Here is a 21,906-nt window from a genome sequence, read left to right on the forward strand (position 1 = left end):
TCCATTTTTCTACGATGAAGCAATGAAGAAACAATACGTATACTCTTTTCCCTCCAGTGGAATGACAGTATATCACCCTATTTGCTTGCTGAAGGAAATGATAGTATTGTACATTATCCCCCCACGCCCTTCCCCGCACCCTCCCCCCCTCGCACCCCATGACAAAATAAAATGAAAAAAATATCATCAACTTTATCCCACGATGGAACGTTACCTTCTATTCCATATACGAAATGACAGCATTGTGATTTTTGTTCCCCAGAATAAAACGACACTAAATTCACTATTTTCTGTTTCTCTGCAGTGAAACAACAGCTATCATCTTTTCCCATTCCCAGCCGCACTGCTTTGTTCTTTTGTTTTCACCCAGTGCTCTAAACAGCGCGTCTACGTCATACAGGTCATTGCGTTAATTAGCGGTGACTGTTAGCAGCTACTCTTTCCTTATCATACGTCGACCTTTACCAGCGCTTACAGTCACACACACACACACACACACACACACACACACACACACACACACACACACACACACACAGACAATGACAGGGGGACAGAGAAAGACAGACACGGAGAAAACAGGGAGAGACAGAAAGACAGAGAGAGAGAGAGAGAGAGAGAGAGAGAGAGAGAGAGAGAGAGAGAGAGAGAGAGAGAGAGAGACATTGACACTGACACATACACTGACATTTTATTGTCCATTCAGCACTACAGCCATCCAGACAAGGGGAAATGACAGTTCTACCGACAATTGTTTTAACCAAATCAAAACACCATCCTCATAGTATCCCTCGCACACACACACACACACACACACACACACACACACACACACACACACACACACACACACAGACAATGACAGGGGGACAGAGAAAGACAGACACGGAGAAAACAGGGAGAGACAGAAAGACAGAGAGAAAAGAGAGAGAGAGAGAGAGAGAGAGAGAGAGAGAGAGAGAGACATTGACACTGACACTGACACTGACATTTTATTGTCCATTCAGCACTACAGCCATCCAGACAAGGGGAAATGACAGTTCTACCGACAATTGTTTTAACCAAATCAAAACACCATCCTCATAGTATCCCTCGCACACACACACACACACACACACACACACACACACACACACACACACAACTCTCTCTCTCTCTCTCTCACTCGCTCACTCACTAATGTCATGTATCGGATCGGTAGATGGTCAGTTATCTTCTTTTAGTATCCATTGCTTCTGCGATGAATTTTCCAGCGCTAAAAGCAAGAACTACAGTTTCACTGTCGCTTAATAGCAGATTCACAACATTGCTATCACTTGGGATGTCTTTCAGTACGTTTACTGGATTAGTTTTTACGTTTATCTGTGCAGGCAACTGTACTTCCACACGATTAACAAATCATATCGTTCGACGAATATTCACTAGAGTACCACCGATTACGATTTGTCAGTCCAGTTACTCTCTTTCCGAATTGTACGAAGTTATCCCTGTGCCATTTATCAATAACAAATGAGAAATATTTTTGTTTCTGTCCGATAAACATTTTTAAAAAAATGAATAAAACTATCTATGTCTGTCATAACCTTTATTTCTGAATGCCGGTTTTGCTGACAGCAAGAGATTAGTTTGTCTTTAGACTCATTTATAAAGCTGTATTCGTACTCAGTAACTTGGCTTAACCAAACAATATGAAATAATCTCTTTGCGTGCTTGAAACCCAGTAAATATGGTCAGATTCATGTTGTAATATTATGTTGTAAAGCAAGCATTTCAGAGGCGTGTCTGCATAATCTTGACATCGATAATCTGGTCTGTTTTGACCAATACTTATACATCTTATTATCATTCTATTACGTAAAGAATATCCTCCTTTTTCTCCACGGGTAAGTTTGTTTGATGCATGGAATTCAGGAATCTGTTGATCGCATATGTATGTATTTTTTCTGTTTACCATCCTCTTACAAACCCCATACCTCCGATGCAAAATGTTAAAACTGCTTCGATTTGCGTGTCGATTTTTTTTTTTTACCAAAAGAAGTGAATATCGATTGTATCTAATTTAATATATATATATATATATATATATATATATATATATATATATATGTGTGTGTGTGTGTGTGTGTGTGTGTGTGTGTGTGTGTGTGTGTGGATAGCTAGATAGATAGATATTTAAAAAAAAAAGAAAAGATTTCGATGTTTATAATGATAATAATAATGATATTTATATAGCGCTGAATGTTGTGCAGAGACAAATCAAAGCGCTTTCGCACCAGTCAATCACACGCATGCATAACTCTAAAACTGGAGAAACTGAAGACAAGGATGAGGCAGGGTAAGAGGCTGTTTTGGGAAGAGGTAGGTTTTAAGGCCAGACTTGAAAGAGCTGAGTACGGAGACCTGACGAAGCGAAATAATATCACTTACTGTGAAAAGACGTTAAACTAAAGAACGAACACACACACACACACACACACACACACACACACACACACACACACACACACGCACACACACACACACACACACACACAAACACACCTTTCATAACTTGTTGAAAAACATGTTTTCACGAAAAAAACAGCAACAACAACAAAAACAACAACAACAACAAACAAAAAACCCCAAAAAAAACAAACCAAAAACAACAACAAAAAAACTCAAACACAAAGGCATGCTAGACGAACGCTTTTTAATTTACGACGCCCCGCTCCACTCCCACTGCTACCCAGTTTCGTTAGCAACGAGTCTCTGACAGATAGTCAGGCCATACCAGACCAGGGCAGAAAGAAAGGAAGAAAGAATCACAGAGGAGAAACCCAAGGTTTCGCAGAGCTCCTGAAGAGCCAATAGACTTATCAAGGTCTTAACCTCCGGACAATACGACCCAACAGCTAGCTGTATCAGTGACTAGAAGACGACTACGCACAGTCACCGCCAACTATTGTCAAGTCTCAATGCGAGGAGGACAGAGGGGGAACGAAAGGAAGCCGTTCTCGTAAAACGCTCGGAGGGAGACAAGCAGCAGTGATAGGGGACTGATTTAGGGTCAGGAATAATGATCACCCCTTTTTGCTCACCTCGTCCCTTTGGCGGCTAGCCCCCGTCGGGCGGTTTGTGTCCGTTGACGTGTAGCTGTCGCTGGGGTGGAGCCGGAGATGGGAGGGGAAGGGGGAGGGGAGGTGGGGCCGGGGTGGGAGGTGGGGGGAGCTGGAGGAGGGAGGGGTGGGGGTTTGATGAAGTTCGTTCGTTCATTCTTCATATTCATTCTTCAGATATGTTCGAGGAGAATTTCGTTATGTTGGAGGGGTCAAACGTCCCCGCATAGGTATAGTTTTAAGTGACTGGGTGGGTGGAGTGTTTGCGGTTGTTGGTTTTTTTTTTCTCTCCACTTCTACTGGATGGATGTGCAATGTCTCTTTTAGCACAAAGAAAGAAAAATAAGAGAGAAAAAGGCCTTTCACTAACTAGTTAAATACAATTTTCATTTTTGTTTCGTCAAAGAATTGCGGTGAAGGGGAACAAAAAAAAAGCAAAACATATGATGGTAATACTGTCGAGTGTAGTTTTTGTCTTCTTTCAATCTACTGATGTAAAGACAGCATGGGGCGATGTTTGAATAAAAGTATTTTCTTCAGACTATGACGACGGGAAGCAACGTTTGGGACACTGATGGGACACACACACACACACACACACACACACACACACACACACACACACACACACACACACACACACACACACACACACATACACACACACACACACACACACATACATACATACACACAACAAACACACACACACACACACACACACACACACACACACACACACACACCCAGCCCCCAACTACACCCCTCAGAAGCATTAAATAGCAGAAATGAGATTTTGGAAGAATATCATAACTCCTTCCAGCTCTGCGAGAGGGATGATAGCTTATGGCTGGTTACAATGTTACTCTCTCTCTCTCTCTCTCTCTCTCTCTCTCTCTCTCTCTCTCTCTGTGTGTGTGTGTGTGTGTGTGTGTGTGTGTTACAAACCACACAAAGCAATCCTTGACGAAGCATTCAGTAACATCGGAAGCCGTAGTGAAGCGGTGGGAACTGCGGACTGAGGACTGGGAGGACTCGGGTTCCAGCCTCATCAGAGAACGGCATTCTTAGGCCCGTGACCGAATCCTGCCCACAGCTAATTCTACTGTCCTCTAACGGGAAGACTTGTGGACTAACACCAGAGAATTGAAGGCGAGACGGGACAAAAATAAGGCAGAAAGAAAAGAAACACAAATAACAAAACAACAACAACAACAACAAAAAACACAAAATACCCGAACGAGTGTGTTTCTCACGGGTCACCCCTGATTACAACACGCCCAAGTAGGCTTTGAACTCAGGCCCACCGCATGCATATTTACATGTCTAGCAGCATGACAGGGTCTGTGGACCCCACAACCGTGTGACACGACCTGGTAACCCGTCCCTCCTTCCGAGCCATCCCGATATGTATCATAAGCTCACGTTCTACGATGATTAAAAAAAGTGTGTTTCTCTATGGATATCAACCGCTGCTAATAGTTCCCCTTCGTGATTTTGATTCGAAGAACCTAGATATAGCATTTATTTATCTGTCTTTTCCTATCTGTTTCTGGTTATACTGTTGCTTTGCATTTTGCAGTATTTTGGGCTATTGAACGTCAGCAATGCACATGTTTGGGGGTTCTATTTATTTGTTTTTTGACAACTTGCGTATATTATTACTGCATACCCTGTCTCTAACTAGTCGTTGACAAGTGGACAGTTTTGATCCCTAAATATTGTTGATAAAAAAAGAGACATAACAGTTAGACATATTGGTTGAAACATACTGATTAAACCGCTCGGTGTAAGGTATTACATACAGTTTTCATTTTGTTTTGTATTTTAATGTGTGTGTTTTTTTTATCCTGAAGCAAAAGATACCGCAGAACTGTGCGTCAGAGTTGAACGAGATGCACAGAGCCAGGTTATTCCCACATGATAATACCACCTCTGATGTCTGTCTCCCCCACCCCCGCCCCCACCTCTCTCTCTCTCTCCTACCCAAGGTATTTCCGTGCCCACCCTGTCTGTCTGTCACCCTTCTGACATATCGCGGCTCACCGCCCGTTTCCAGGATAGAAAGGAGCAATCCGCGGCCTAATCACTCCCGTCTTATCCGCTCCTCTGATCTCTATTTGATGGACTGCCTTCCCTCTTGCCCGGACCCTCCACCAAAGCATGAAGTTTGAGGGACGGCCTTGATAAGAGGTGGTTCTACACGATACGATCCTTTTCCATTGATACAATAAGCTCGTAGGCAAAGGCTGCAGTGATGAAAGGTGGAAAAAGGTTACTAAAAAAACCCTCGCAGATATTGATACATAATAGATTCATTTCTAGATATTCGGACCTTATTCCTTTTTCGGTTTTGAATGAAAATATCTAACCTCTAACACAAGTATGACTACATAACGGATTAGATTATATATGACACTTTGATGATGTTGTTCAGATAACATCTTAAAAGGACGGGATGTGATAAAAAGATCCAGGACAGTGAAGCGTGCAAAATGCATGCTCAGAACCAAGTATATCATTTTGTTGTACAACTTGATTTCCCCACTGATCACAGCTTTTCATGACGTGAACTTTATTCTGTCTGATATCCTACCTCATCGACTATTTTTATCATTTTTTTTATGAAGTCCAAAAGCCTTCAACAATTAGGTCTATTACCTATAGTGTGTGTGTGTGTGTGTGTGTGTGTGTTCCCAAGTGTGAGCAGTCCCTTAAAACGTGCAGTTTCATCTCCAGCGTCAGCCGCTCTCAACACGACTGGGAAGGCCGCCCTGTGTGTTGCTCACTGTGGCCAAACACGGGTGTAGGGTTATGAGGGTGTTGGTAGGCTACCGCTTTGAGTTGGCCAAACTAGCGGATTAGGTTTGGAGGAGTTCCCAATCTGCGGTAACCCTTTTGCTTTCTTGGCGTCGGCTGGACACACAATCTGCTTAAGAAGCCGGGACTGGCAAGAAAACTGTTGTCATTTATAGAAGACCATCGCACTATGTTACAGGACTTGTCAGGTGTGTTTGGTTTTGTTAAAAGATGCCACATTTTTCCTGGGGTTATTCCTGCTAAGTTGTTCACTGTCTTCAATTACGCCTTTTGGGCGTATGGAATAGCTTGTTTGTGTTTGAAGGCGGGATAGACTGTATTAAGAAAAAGTAATCACAAAAAAAGACCATCGTGTGTATCGTGGAGCGAAGTGTGAAAATGGTTTGAATCTCGAATGCTGTAAAGATACATTGTATTCAACTCCATTTCCTCTCCTCTGTAGACTTTGGTTGGTCGTCTGGGTGATGTATTCTTTTTTCCGACGAGGCGATGAATCGAGAGCTTGTGTTCTGCGTGTAGTCAATGCACGTAAACCATCCAACAATACTACGACTACTTCTACCACTACTGACAGTAAACATAAAACAACAACAACAATAATAGTAATAATGATAAATATAATCATCATCATCATCATCATCATCATCATCATCATATCATCATCGCCATAAGCTGTCTCTTGAATTCAGATGAAAATCCGTGTCCGTACGCTATTAAGTGCTCATGCAAACGCAGCGAGAGAGAGAGAGAGAGAGAGAGAGAAACGAGCATGGCCAAACACGTGGTATCCCATCATGTTTAACAAGTTCAACCGGCAAGCAAACACGACTCGAGACAACACTTTGTCATCATCACCATCATCGTTGTCGTAGGTTTCGTCCTCGTCCTTACGCCTGCTCGTGGTCATCTGTGTGGACTGGTCCCGGTCAGAGGCTGACCACTGCCTCTCAAGGCAATTAGTGCCCCTCTGTCCAGCCACTGCCGTTTTTTAATGGGTCGTGTCCATTTGGACGGTTGAAGAGAACAGGCTTGACCAGACGGTCCGGTGACTCTCGCGCATTCTGATTGATATGGATACTTATATAGCGCCTATTCTCGGTCGGAGACCAAGCTCCAAGCGCTTTACAAACACGGAGTCATTTAATTTTTGGCTCTGGCAGTATGAAAATGTTAATAAATCATCGAGTCATTTACACAACAGGCTGCCCACCTGGGTAGAGCCGACTGACAGCTGCCATTGGGCACTCATCATTCGTTTCCTGTGTCATTCAGTAAGAATTCAGCCACGCACACCTACACACTCAGACATACTGCCACTAAGCCTCTGTCGATTCTTCCTCTCCTACCCTCTCCTCGCGTATATTTTTACATTAGTGTTTTGCGGAATATTTTATCTCTCTCTTTCTCTTTAAAAAAAAAAAAAATTTATTTTATTAAAGTATATCTAAGTCTTGATATAAATAGTATTGAACATGTCACAACATATAACTCAGTTACAGATAAACAGGACAGGAAGAAAATCTTACATAAGGTCTGTACCTGATATGTATATGTACATGGTGTTTTCAAAGAATACACCATTATTCTTGTTATCCACGTCAAACACTGCTTTTTCCTCCTGTATATTTTGTACTGGGTACTTCATTTCATTTTTGTCCATTTTCTCTCTCTCGCTCTCTGTCTCTCTCTCTCGCTCTCTCTCTCTCTCTTTCTCCCTCTCTCTCTCTTTGTGTGCCCCGATTAACATAAGACACTTGATCTGCATTAGAAATTTCTCGAAAGAAGTAGTGTTTGAAATGATGATCCATGGATAAATTCATTCCAATAGTAACAAGAGAGGCAAGGCCTTCAAGACTCACTTGTGATACACTGAAAAAAAAAAAAAAAAAAAAATCCAAGCTTTTTATGTATTGTGTATAATTTCAAAATGTAATGTTTAAGATGAGAAAGATCAGTTTAAAGCGAATTAAGTCCCCTAGCATTAATTACAGAGTAATTTCCCTTTTTTACTATCTGCACCAAAACGTTTGCAAAATAAATAAAACTTCCATGCTAAGCAAAAGAAGTTCCTGTTTGAACAAAAAATGATAATAATGACTGCTCTTGTTGTTGGGTCAGAATATCAGATCAAAGTGCCAAATTTAGAGAATACAAAAAATATAAATATAACAGTAAATGCAGTTTGCATATAATTAGGCTTCATTAAAAAAAAAAAATTGTGCCCATCCCAGAGGTGCAATATTGTTTTAAACAAGATGACTGGAAAGAACTGAATTTTCCCTATTTTTATGCCAAATTTGGTGTCAACTGACAAAGTATTTGCAGAGAAAATATCAATGTTAAAGTTTACCACGGACACACACACACACACACACAGACAACCGAACACTGGGTTAAAACATAGACTCACTTTGTTTACACAAGTGAGTCAAAAACCCCGGTTCGTGTATAGCAGTACTCAAACCCATGAAGTCTCACTTCCTAGTCTGGCGCGTTACCACTCCGCGGCCACTGCTCTCGCTCTCTCTCTCTCTCTCTCTTTCTTTCTTCTTCTTCTTCTCCCCCCCCCCCCCCCCCCCCCCTTTGAGTAACAGTCTTCATCAACGTTGCGCCGACCGCGAATCGAAGTGCCCATGCAGTGACTGACCACCCACCCACTCAGCCGTTCCCAGACTCAACCTCCCCATGTCAGATTTCCTCCAACACGGATGAAGTGAAGCGAGGCGGGCAGTGCGGCCGGCATGACCCTTCACTTGTCATAGCCTCTCATTAACGAGTTAACCCCCCATACCCCCCCCCCCCCCCCGCCCCCCACGACCCCCCAACATCCCCTTGCCGTCCCTCCACCGCTGTGTCACTCCCACCCGGCCCTGTCACAGCCTCCACCGCTCGTCCGAAACCACTTCACACAGTGTGTCTTCTTGGTTTTTTTTGTTTTGTTTGTTTTGTTTGTTTGTTTGTTCGTTTCTTTGTTTTTCGTTTTTGTGGTGGTCTTTGTTGGGAAAAAAAATAATAACAGACGGTCAGGACATTATTATTATTATCATCATTAGTAGTAGTTGTTGTAGTAGTATTGCTGCTGCTGCTATTATTATTATTATTATTATTATCAGTAGTAGTAGTAGTAGTATTGCTGCTGCTGCTGCTGCTGCTACTACTACTACTACAGAACATCATCATCATTGTTCTTTTTTTTTCTTCTGCTTTTGTTTTTCCCCCTCAAGGCCGGACTGAGCGCGTTGGGTTACGCTGCTGGTCAGTCAGGAGTCTGCTTAGTAGATGTGGTGTAGCGTATATGGATTTGTCCGAATGCAGTGACCCCCTTACTTGAGTAACTGAACTTAAGTGTTTTGTCTTTGTTGTTTTCTGGTTATTAAATCTGTTGTGTAAAACGTGTCTTGCATAATTATGAAAGTTTTCTTTTTTTCTTTCTTTAAATGTTTGGCCAGAGCGCCGGATATAAAAACGCATGCTGTGTGTATTCGTTTACCTTCTTACGAAAGGATTTCCTCCCTCCCTCTGTATCTATGATTTTGTTGTTGTTTGTTAGGAGTTGTGTGTTGTTGCTTCTTGTTGTTGTTATCTATTATTTTAATTTAATTTAATTTAATTTTATTTTATTATTATTTTTTGGGGGGGTGGGGTGGGGGTGGGGGGTGGGGGGGTATTTATTTTATTCATCTATTTTGTTGTTGTTGTTATTTCATTTTATTTATTTATTTATTTCTTTTTTTTTTGTTGTTGTTGTTATTTATGTTATTTATTTATTTTTTTGTTATTTTATTTTATTTATTTATTTATTATGTTTTTTTTTCTTTTTTTTTCTCTAGGCCTGACTAAGCGCGCTGGGTTACGCTGCTGGTCAGGCATCTGCTTGGCAGATGTGGTGTAGCGTATATGGATTTGACCGAACGCAGTGACGCCTCCATGAGCTACTGACAATGACAATATTGTTGTTGATGTTGCTTTGCTTTGTTTGTTTTTTTTTCGTTTTTTTTCCTGCCTTCCAATTACGTGAAGCCTACTCTCACATCACGCATTTCGCTACACCCAACACACAGCCATACCCATACAGGTTATTTCTGTCATAGTCTACAGGAAGTTATCAGTTTCGGTATTCCATGAGGCCACCCAATAGAGGAGACTTAGCACTGCTGTCGGTTCATAAACTTATGTGGCAGTTACTGTGTCCAATAGAAACAGATGCCACCAGTCGTGGTTTTTACAAAGGTAGAGCAATTTTCTCAAGGACGTATCTTGGAAGCGGATGATACTTAAGCATTTTTTTGTTTGTTTTTTTTTGTTTGTTTTTTTTTCTCCAATTAACCTCCCCGTTTCGGTCCACAGCATGTTAGGATGAGACGATAAACCGATGTCGCGTGTGCAGCATGCACTCAGTGCACCTAAAAGAACTCATGGTAACAAAAAGGTTGCTCCTGGCAAAATTCTGCAGAAAAAAATCTACTTTGAGAGTAATCCAATGTACATGTTGACAGAAAAAAAGAAGAAAATGTATGGGTGGCGCTGTGCTGTGGCGACGCGCTCTCCGCGGGGAGAGATACCATAGGAAAAACAGAAAAACCTTGTTTACAATATTCTAAAACATTGCAGTTGACATGTATCATCAGGTTTAAGAGAAACACTCCACAAAATGTCTGTAAATTACTGCATACAAAAAAAAAAAAAAAAAAAAAATCAAATATCTAATCTTATAAAGGGTCTATGTATGTCCATTGGTATTGTATGTGTCCCCCCAAAAAAAAACAACAACAAAAAAACAAAAAAAAAAACATCCCCCCCCCGCCCCCCCTATATACGCGTTGAGCGATTAAGTGATAAGTAACCAGGTTTCCTGTTTTCCTCTGGGTTAGAAGTGACGCCATTGTTTTGTTCTAGTCTGTTGCCGTAGCTGGTACCCCCAAATCAGTAAATATGTCTGCACTGAAGTTCTTTGACATTTACCGGGTCGCCGTATAGTAGGTGTGTGTGGTAAATTTAACGCCAGGTGAACAAACGGACTCCGCGTTGCCCGAAAAAAGCACGGCGGTTGTCCCTTGACCATGTAGCTTTCACGCTTGTGTGGCCGCGTGACGTGTCGTCCTTCATGGGAGCTGGCCAGGTGAAAGGATCATGTGTTTGTCCTCTTTGGGCTTGACCGCCTCTTGTTGGTTCTCTTTCCGGGCCTGTGGCCAGGCAGTCAACAGTGAGGTGTCGCGAGCCAATGTTGCCACTTCAAGCCTCATCACGCTTCGCCAGCATCGCCGGAATCTGGACCTCCCCCTGGGGCTGCACATACGAACAGCGAAATGCTGTGATGTCATGAATCATATAGTTACTGTACTTTGTGGCGATGCGTTATTGGTAGATCAACGCGACGTCTTGTCATCCAGTGGCATTCGAAGCTGTACTTGACGGTTTAGATGAAGGTAAAGAACAGTGCATAGTTATTATTATTATTTTTTTGTTTTATGAGCGTGTGAACATGCTCTTCTTCTTTTTTCTTCTTTATACAAGTGGGCTTTTATGTGTATGACTGCTTTTACTTCGCCTTGTAGGCAGCCATACTCCGTTTTCGAGGGGTGCATGCCAGCTGGGTATGTTTCCATAACCGACCGAGCACTGACATGGATTACGGGATCTTTGACGCGCATTTTTGATCTTCTGCATACGTAGTGGCTTCAGACACTAGCGACTCTGCACATAATTATGTTGACCTGGGAGATCAGAAAAAATCTCCACCCTTGGGCCACCAGATGTGCCGACACCGGGGATCGAACCCAGGAAACTGGGAACGAGAAAGCAGCACTCTGAGCATTAGGCCACCGCACCCACCTGAGCAGGCTCAAACGTCGCGAAATCAATTCCTGCTGCCACAGGGACTCAAACTCAGAATACATTCTCGGATGAGTTCTCAGGCCATTATGACTTTCTGCATCAACACTTGCATGCTTGACCATGTTTGGTTTATATCAGAGATGACCGCAAAAAATGTTCAAGCACTTTGATCTGTCCTGTATCCTTAGGTATGAGGCGAAATGATGAAGCATTTATTTGGCATTTTTACTGCATCATCCTTTTTTCTTCTTCTTTAAAGTTTACCCCCTTTCTAGTACAGTCTTCTAAAGTAGCTCAAGCAAGCATTGGATTGAAATTGTTCTCTGATGGTGTCGAAAGTCACATAGTAAGTGACATATATTTGTCACGTACCGTTGGTTGATGAGTATCTAGCATTGCTGTAACAGCTGTACATTTTTGTAACACGATTCTAGCTTGGCTTGACGTATGTCCCCCCCGCCCCTCACTCCCGCCCACCATTGATTCCATGATAGTTTGGTGGTTCACGATCAATTGTAGGTGTGTGTCATTTATATCTGTTTGTTTCCCCAATCCATTGTTGTTGTGAGGTTGTTTTTTTTTTCATTTTGGTGCGTGCGTGTGTGCTTTGTTTTCATTTTGGTATGTGTGTGTGTGTGTGTGTGTGTGTGTGTGTGTGTGTGTGTGTGTGTGTGTGTGTGCGAAATGACGAGTGAGGAGGGAGGTGGGTAGGGAGTCAGAACGAATCCTTTGGAGAAAGAAACCCGCCGCCTCATGCAAAGTTTGGGCAGTCTGTCATTACGATTAGAAGCGGTGATCAAGTGTGCTTGACTTCGCCAGGTGGGCTGGTGGCCTGAGCAATGAAGCAGACATTGTGTTCTTTCTTTTTTTTTCTGTTCGTCAGGTTATCCGCAGCTTGACCGATGTAGCGATGCCCCCACCTTTCTCATTCCTGTGTCGCTGTTCCCCTCCCCCCTGTCACTTCTGCTCCCGGATGATTTGATGTGTGTGTGTCTGCATAGATTTAGGATGAGGACAAGAAGGAACACGGTCCGTTAAAAAACAAAGAAGACATGGAAAAAAAAACAAACCTCCTCGTAGAAAGCTTCACTTATTCGAGAAACAAAAGTTTGAACATACTTGAATATGTCGTCTATCACCATCTTCCACAACAAAGCAAGAAAGTCTTGGGTTGGACAGACAAAGAACTAAGTTCACAGATGCATTGAAGTTACCTGGCCACAGACAGTCGAAATGCTGTTGTAACATACTGTCATAAATTAGAGGGAGTTCCAGGCCAGTATCTCAGTTGAGGTCAGGCTTTTTCGTCTTGATTTGGATGGCTTAAACCACCTGTTTCCTCTAGAAATAGGTTCTCAAGCACAAATTATAGAAGCGCAGACAAGACAACAACAAAAGATGTAGCTGAATTTCAGGAGAGACATTCCTCAACAAAGGAAAGTCATGTATGTAATTGTAGTCCTTACTCGTTGATAAGAGAAGACACAGATTCGGATCACGTGGATAGATCATGAGAGCAAGAGACGACTGTACATCTTTATAGCAATTATAAGCTGACTTTCATCACACCCGTCTGTTTTTATTCTGGTAATCGGATGACCATGTTAGCACAGACCTCACAGCTTCTTTTTTTTTAATGACTTTTCATTCCCCCTCTCTCTTTGTACTTATTTATGTCTGTGAAATCAATTTATTTCCAAAAGAACGTTGGGTCTTTGTCACATGTAGAATACACCCAGCTGAAATTTTAGCCTTTTTAGATTCCCGAAATTAGGGCACAGTAACAGGGTCCACGTCTGGTATTAATTAAGCCGAAGCCCCTTTGTACATGTGACACATATCAACACACGGAAATCTAAAGTAAAGCGTCAGATACTATGATAGCCTGCCGAACACCTGTCCACATGTGAGGTCTTAATCTGACATAAGTCTTTGGTGAGCAAATGTGCAATATTCATCCACCTAAATCTGATGCAAGTGTCTGAACCATACTTTGTGATCATGGGCTGTGACTAGGGTGTGTTCAACCAGTGCTAAAGTGTGGGCAGTTACTCAAAGGATGTGTTCCTTCTCACTCTTTGATCACATCATGACGCGGACAGCTGAGCATTGATCCCTGTGAACGAGCTCATAATCGTATCCTATTAGATACTCTTCGATAGACTGTAACTTTCACTTGAACTAAATCACACCAACAAGTCAATAGATGCATCAAACTTCCGACAGAATGAAAAACGGTTGACTGAAAGCAACGTTGGCGCGTAGGCCTTTTGAAGGGGGGCGGGGGGGAGGGATTGTGTGAATGAGGATAAAAACGTTTTGACACCATTTGTTGAAAAGTGTCGCTATCATGGGACGGGTTGACGCTCAGAACGTACTTGAAAAGTCCTCTGTGTGTCGTCTGTTGGCGTTGTGACGGTTGACAGCTCGCCCTCACCGCCTTCCCCCGGAGTCATTGTGTCCCTCACCCCACCACCTGTCTCGAACTTTTTCTGCTTGGGGGAGAACTAAAAGTTTTCTCACCGAGTAGCCAAATCACCTCCCACTTGGCTGTCACGAAAAGGACCCCCACCCGGGCTACTTTGTTCGTGCCTGCATGGAAGTGCTGAAAGCTTGTGGACAAACACCATCCCGTTTCAGTCCGCCTCCTCCCCACGCTGTAAATGACCTCAAAGGGGCGTTACTCGGAGAACCCACGGGGCCATGATGCGACAACTCAGCCGAAAAATCGTCGGACGTCTCTCTTTTTGACAGGGCATGACTTGAGCTGCCTTTTAGCCGCGCCGTTGATCGGATGTACAAAAGAAGCTTAAGGATGTGAGTTCTCATGGAAAGCGTTGCTCACTTTCCAACATTCTTAACAATCGGTTCGCGTGGAGCAAAAATCTCACGGTCGCTTACAAAGTAGGTCCAGATTTGGGTTGCCCACTGAACTTACAGATATTATGTATTCATTTCAAATGAAATGAATTGTAGACATCACATACTGTCATGAGCAACGCAGGAAATCAATGTGAATTCTGGAGAGAAACCAGGCACATTTTAAAAGGGATAGTTCCCTTCAGTTGATGCCGTGTTTAACCTTAGATATAATGATCAAAAAGAACTGATTCATTCACCGAACAACATGCATTCAGAGGTGGGAGAATGAAAGGAATTTTTCTACGTTTAGTACCGCTCAGTGTTCTCTTTGGTCACTAATATATGACTTTATTCACCTATACTGAATTAGAATATAATACACATACGGTAAGTTCGGTCATAATCGAGATTTATATTTTGATCGCAGACAACACCGGCATGAAAAGGTATTTTAAAAAAATCACGAGGTTAGAGAAAATGCTATCAAAGAACTTAGTAACAGCGGAAGACCTCGAGGCCTTCCAGTCAGTTTGAGCTTGTAGCATACTCAACTCTACGTAGGAATTGGCAGGTGAATGGGGAAAAACGAAAAGCACACCGATATTCATATTTGAGCGGTTCGAACCCACAACCCCCTTGTCATCAGCCATTGTACCACGAGGACTGGTACCTATTCAAGAAGTTTTTTTGGTGTTGGGTTTGGCTATGTGGTGTATGGGACACTGAAGTGTATGCTCCGTGCCTCGCTTTGTAGCTTCCGGTCCGACGCCCTGTGTATGGCATGTCTTTGTTGGACCAGAGTTATCAGGCAAAAAAAAACAAAAAAAAAAACAAACAAACCCACAACCCCCCCCCAAAAAAAAACCAAACAAACAACAAACAAACAAACAAACAAGTTCAAACAATGGATAAAGAGATAACAAAATCAAACAAACAAATAAACATACAAGAAATGAATGAATACCCCCCCTAACCCCCTCCTCCTCGCCCCCCCCCCCCCCCCAAAAAAAAGTCTACTTGAACAGAGGTCTCTTCTTGTAATTTGATGATCTTAGAATGTAATAGATTATGATGATGATGATGATTATGATGATGATGATGATGATGGCAAATGATAATAATAACATTGTCAATATTGTTTCTACATTACATAAATCAACACTTGAAAGGATTAGAAAACGTAAGGAATGTGAGACAGATAAACAGACAGACAGACAGACAGACACACAGACACACACACACACACACACACACACACACACACACACACACACACAGAGAAACAAACAGGGACAGTTTTTAAACATGAAAACAATGTATCCTAAACTGGAAAGAAAAAAAAATTAATGCTCCCAGCGCGATTCCTTGGAAGCTAGCTATTCGGGGATGTGAGGGGTGAGGGGAGTCGGGGAGGGGGGGGGGGGGGGGGGGGGGGGGAGAGGGTTGGTCAATGTGCAAGGGAGTTTGTCCAAACAGCAGGATGCGTCCCTATCAGACAGATGAGCTTGTTGTTGCGGCTGTCCGCTGCGGGCTCCACGGCTGCCGTTCCCAGTCCCCCAGACTTAATGATCGTCCGGTTGACAGCGTGGAGGTGATTTGTCACCGGGCCAAAGGGCTGGTGATACTGGGAGAATGCTGATGAAGATTGCTAAGAAGAAGGAGGGGAGGGGAGGGGAGGGATCGAGAAATTGGGGAGGAGGTGGTGGTGGTGGTGGTTAGGGGGCGCGGGGGTGGGTGGTGGTGGTGGGAGGTATGGAGGAGGTGAGGGTGTTTAAGGGAGGGTAGGCGTGGGGGAGAGGGGGATGGGCCCGTGGTGGGTGACTGTGAAGACACGCTGTCTCTTGGATGAGCAACCTGAATTAATGCTGAGAAATCTGCAGATGACACGATGCTGTGTAGCTTAATCAATGACCTCTTTACAATCTCTCTCGCTCTCTCTCTCTGTTCCTGTATCTCAACCTCTCTCACTCTCCGTCTCTTTTTGTTGTTGTTCTCTCTCTCTCTCTCTCTCTCTCTCTGTGTGTTTATCATCACTGTCTGTCTGTCTATGTGTCTGTGTGTATGGATTACCACAACGGTTTTGTTGTTGTTGTTTTGTTTTGTTTTGCTTTTTACTATTTTCTTGCATTCGAAGTATTACGTAATTAACACACCCCCACCCCACCCCTCGCTCCTCCCAAACTCATCACCAACAACAACAACACCAAAACTCTGCATCGTGGCCGTTGTTTCAGGAAGCAAAGAAACATCCTTTCTTTACGCCATCTCCTCAGCGGGGCTGGTGCACGAGATTGCGCGGTCCTGCAGTCAAGGTCGCCTGGATCGCTGCACGTGCAACGAGTCTCCCAACCCGGCGGAGAGTAAGAAGACCTTCCTGTGGGGCGGCTGCGGCGACAACATTCGCTTCGGCCTGCAGTTCACCCGCAGGTTCTTGAAAAAAGCGCACAAATCGGGTAAGGACATCCGCGCCAAGGTGGACCAGCACAACAGCCGGGTGGGGATTAAGGTGAGACTAATTGTACTATTGTGGTGCTATGTATGTTTTAGAAAAAAAGAAAAGAAAAAGGAATTCTTATTAATTATTATGATGTTAGATGTTATGATTGATTTTTTTTGTTTTGTTGTGCGTGCGCGCGCGTGTGTGTGTGTGCGTGTTCTTTTTTTTTTTCTTTTTAATTTAAAAAAAAAAATTTAAATTCTCGATGTAGTTACTTTCCGGTTTGCGTAGGCAAAAAGTCAGCTGAGGTTTTTTTTTCTTCTAGTTTCCAGTTGAATAGAGCACAGTTTAGTTTTTGCCATACAACAAATAAAACAAAACAAAGCAAGGTAAAAAGAATAAAATAAATTATAAAGAAACAAAACAATACCAAATGGGACCTTTAAAAAAGCCCCTTTTAAGGTTAACATCTGTTACTTTGCCATTCAGTGAAGAAATTCTCTCAGTGACCACAACACTTATCCCGTGAACCAGATCGAAGGGGCATGCATGAAAATCGTCCTGCTTTTTAGCTGGAAATTTTCATTGTATTAGTCATTCAAATGGAAACTCTGTGTAATTCTCGAGCATTATTTCACTGAGCAATCCTGGTATTCTTCTCGCCTTGTCCCGATACTTTGAGAAATGTGAGCAGCGATAAAAAAAAAAAAGCAAAAAAAGCTGAAGTTCGTCTTTCACGTGTATACCTATACTTCTTTCTACCTTCCTTCCTGCAGTCCTTCTTTCCATTCTTTCCCTCCTTTCTCTCTTTCCTTTCTTTTCTTTCTTTTATATCAACTGATTTGCTTATCCATTCTTTCACCCATCCAATCATTCGTTCGTTCAGTCATTCATTCTTTCAATCGTTACACACACACACACACACACACACACACACACACACACATATATATATATATATATATATATATATATATATATATATATATATAATGAACAGGAAGATCTCGTGTTTGAGGGTTGGGTATATCAGGTAGAAGGTATGCGAGGATTGGGAGTGGTTGTAAGTTCTGGTTTGCTACACTGTCCTGTAGTTTGTTTGTGCACTTAAGTCCCTCGCTTCCTTGTATTCACCGCCATTGATGCGTCAGCTTATTCCTTCCTGCATGCTTGGGCAGACTCGAGACGCCGTGAAATACAAAGGCCGGCACTGAAAGAGATTCAAGATTAATTTTTGTGGCTGTAGATTTCGTGAATCGGTATATGACATCCATTAATCTGCAATTAGTTTTGTTGGCGACGTTGGCTTTGAGAAGTAAACTTCGTGTGTGTGTGTGTGTGTGTGTGTGTGTGTGTGTGTGTGTGTGTGTGTGTGTATCCTTATTTTTTGTTCGTCGCATATCTTATTTGTACCGAATCCTTGACACCAGGGCTGTCAAAAGCTTATGCCAATAAACTGTCAAAACCGAGTCGTTTTCACTTTTTTTACATGTAGGTCTGCATGCCACAAGCTTGGTAGGAAATGGAAACGGGTTTTCACGAACAAGCTGCATACGTAATGAAAATCTGAAAGCGATTGTGTTGATATTAGGAAGGTAGCGCACACGCTTTCGTCGGGACTCCCCGGTTATTTTTGGCGAGAACCGCATGCGCATAAGCGTCTCCATTGCCGGTTTTTCTTGGTCGCCGAAATGCTAAAACATCGTAGTGGACATCGCCTGATGATGTGATCGAACTCTGCCGAAAAGTTGTCCGAAGAAAGGCAGCGCACACCCCAAAAAAGTTTGTTACGGTGATGGGCTGCCCATGACGTCATATAACCTTTTCTTGTCGCTCTGCGAGCAACGAAATGCTCCCGACGAAAGCATGGGCATATCTTCCCTATTTATGCATGAGCACATCTCATTGCCGAGTGTGGTGCCGAAATTTGTGGACCGGAAGCAAGTCATGATATAAAGCAATCACACTTCATTATTGCCAGTAAAACTGTTCTTGCAAGCTTACAGGTGAACGGCGAAGCCTTAATTTAGAGCGAACTTGACAAATTAAAAACAATGTCATAGTTGTTGTGTCGCATGCACTAGATGCTGTCTTGAACTGGTTAGCATGAGTGGATATAGATTGTATTTTACTGTATATTGCATTGTATTGTATTGTATCGTACTGTGTTTTGTCACAACACATGTTATCGATAACATGGATATATATATATATATATATATATATATATATATTTATATGGGGCGAGGGTGCATGGTGGGTGTATTTTTTGTCTGCAAGTGTATTTGTTTTACTTTCAAAGTGAAATTTTCGAAAGAAAGTGCACGTTGCATATGAGGCTTAATTCATTGCCTCTGCCCAGTGATTAACACACAGGCCGGCCACTACTCAATGTAAAGTGGAGGGCGGAGTGGGTGCGGGTAAAAGAGAGAGACAGAGACAGAGAGATATAGAGAACAGACAGAGAGAAGCACTTCCATCCCGTGCCAGCAACAGACACATGAAATATTTCCCACCGCCCTCACCAGATACAAAATCTTCTTCATAATTGAAAAAGGTAGCTCGAGCATTTTTCGGTGACGCGCAAAGGACTTGTGGAGAAAAAACAGAACCTCTGAGCTATCGTGGAGTCCGCGATGATCTGACCGCCAACAATTATGAGCCTCGTTTTCGCGCGACCTTCCGCCGACAAGGTTGGCAGACGACATTTGTTCGCTGATTTCGTTTGTGCCGTGGGGATGTTGAGAAACCCTTGCGTTGACATTACACAGGTGCAGGTACTATCATCAGAATTTGTCAGCCTAGGGGCTCCGGGCAAGCAAAGTGCGAAACATTTCTCATTTATCGTGTGCGCGTGTAGTCTGAGTGCGTGAGGTGGGTTCAGTTGGTGAGTTGGTTGGTCATTTGAGATGGCTGCTTCAGCAGTTTCCTGTTGTCTCTCCAACCACTAGCCCCCCCCCCCCTCCTCCCACGCCCCCGCCCCCCACGCTTTTCTTTTCACTCCTAGTCATATCAGGAGCGTTGTTCCCATCCATTAACTCTTATTGTTAACGAAGACACTGAGTTGTTGTTTGTTTTTCTTCTTCATATTTTTTTGTTTTTGCTTGATTGAGTTTGGTTGGATGACTGCATTCATTTTTCTTCTTCCGGTTCCCCCCCTCTCCCCTTCTGTCTTTCCTTTCTTTCTGTTTTTCCTCTCTCTTTATTTGTTTCTATGTTTTAAGAACGGTGGGTGTTTTTTTTTTTTTTTTGAGTGTGCGTGCGTGTGTGTGTGTGTGTGTGTGTGTGTGTGTGTGTATTCTTTATTATTATTATTATTTAAGTTCTGGTTTCTTCATAATTATATGGAGGACAAAGAAAACAGCGTTGGTATGAGCGTCTGGTTGTTTTTTTTTCCGGGTGTATGAAATTTGGTGTGATGTTTGTCATTAAAACGAATTTAACTATCAACAACTAAAGAAGAACTGTTTTAACTTGAAAAACAAAACAAAAAACATCAACAACCCCCCCCCCCCCCCCCCCCAAAAAAAAACAACAAAAAAAACACACACAAAAAACAAAAAAAAACAACAAAAAAAAACCCCACAAAAAACCCACCAACAACAACCCCACAACGTTAAAGGTACCTTGAAAATGTGTTTATTTATTTATTTATCTATTCGTTTGCTTTTTCATTTATTCATCTATTATGTATTTAGTGATTTATTTACTGGTTTATTAACACACCTATTAATTTATTGATATACCTGTTTATTCCATCAATCTACAAGAGAAACTGTTGTGACAAAGAGGGACACAATACAATACAATACAATACAATACAATTTATCAATGCACTGCGTGCAGGTGGTGAAGAGCCAGGTGAACACTACGTGCAAGTGTCACGGGGTGTCCGGCTCGTGCACGGTGAAGACATGCTGGCTGCAGCTGGCGCCCTTCCACACCATCGGCAACATCCTCAAGCGCCGCTACGAGCAGTCCGAGCAGGCCTACTCGCGCGCCAACAAGGCCACGGGAAAGACGCAGCTGTGCAAGCGGCAGACGGGCTGGAGCGAGAGCGGCGTCCCCGTGTCCAACTTCACGCGCCTCCGGAGAGGGGAGCTGGCGCACGTGGAGGAGTCGCCCAGCTTCTGCCGGAGGAGCCGCTACTCGCCGGGCACGCGGGGCCGCGTGTGCAGCAAGGACAGCAGCTGCGAGTCCATCTGCTGCGGGCGCGGCTACAACGTGCAGCACCGGCGCGTGAAGAGGGCGTGCCACTGCGAGGTCATCTGGTGCTGCAAGGTCAAGTGCAAGGAGTGCTGGGTGCAGGAGGAAATCTATATGTGCAAGTGAACCCAAGCGGGCAGACATTAAGCGTTTGGGGAGGGGGTGGGAAGTTCTGTCAACATGCTTTGAGAATTTTGATCTGGTAAATACTGTTCTGCAGCAGCAAAACATTGTCTTCTGGAAGTGAGACTTACAGTTATAAGAAACTCTTGGGAGAGCTGGACAGTACAAGGTCTTCAGAGAAGAAGCCTTCCTCAGTCAAGTGTTTCGGCCCTTAACTCCTTATCTTCTGTAAGAGATAGACACAGAAAGAGGGGGCATTACATTCGTAGAGCAGCTTTTTATGAAGAAACAAATCTAGCTGTGAAGCGTCAGTATCCATTTAGCAGAAAACTGGAAAGTCTTCTTGTCAGATTTCCCCCCCCCCCCCTGATTGATCCTGAATATTTTGTTGTCGTTTTTCTTTTTCTTTTTATATAATTACCAACCATCACCTCTGTAAATATTTTCGTTTACTCGTCTGATATTGATTTTACAGACATGAAGATGACCCCCCACCCCCACCAAAATGTAAACAATAAAGACCCC

At 43.0% G+C, this 21,906-nt stretch overlaps 1 protein-coding gene across 1 annotated transcript in view; it reads left to right on the plus strand.

Moving 5' to 3' along the window:
* Nucleotides 1-21,668, plus strand: part of LOC143293918 (protein Wnt-9a-like) — a 31,538-nt gene extending 9,870 nt beyond the window's left edge. The window contains exons 3-4 of the mRNA XM_076605302.1: nucleotides 16,850-17,121; nucleotides 20,899-21,668. Coding sequence (XP_076461417.1) covers nucleotides 16,850-17,121; nucleotides 20,899-21,384 — 758 coding nt within the window. The 3' untranslated portion in view covers nucleotides 21,385-21,668. The remainder of the gene's footprint in view (nucleotides 1-16,849; nucleotides 17,122-20,898) is intronic.
* Nucleotides 21,669-21,906: the final 238 nt, after the last annotated feature.

Source organism: Babylonia areolata, chromosome 1, assembly GCF_041734735.1.
Source record: "Babylonia areolata isolate BAREFJ2019XMU chromosome 1, ASM4173473v1, whole genome shotgun sequence".
Classification (NCBI taxonomy): Eukaryota; Metazoa; Mollusca; class Gastropoda; order Neogastropoda; family Buccinidae; genus Babylonia; species Babylonia areolata.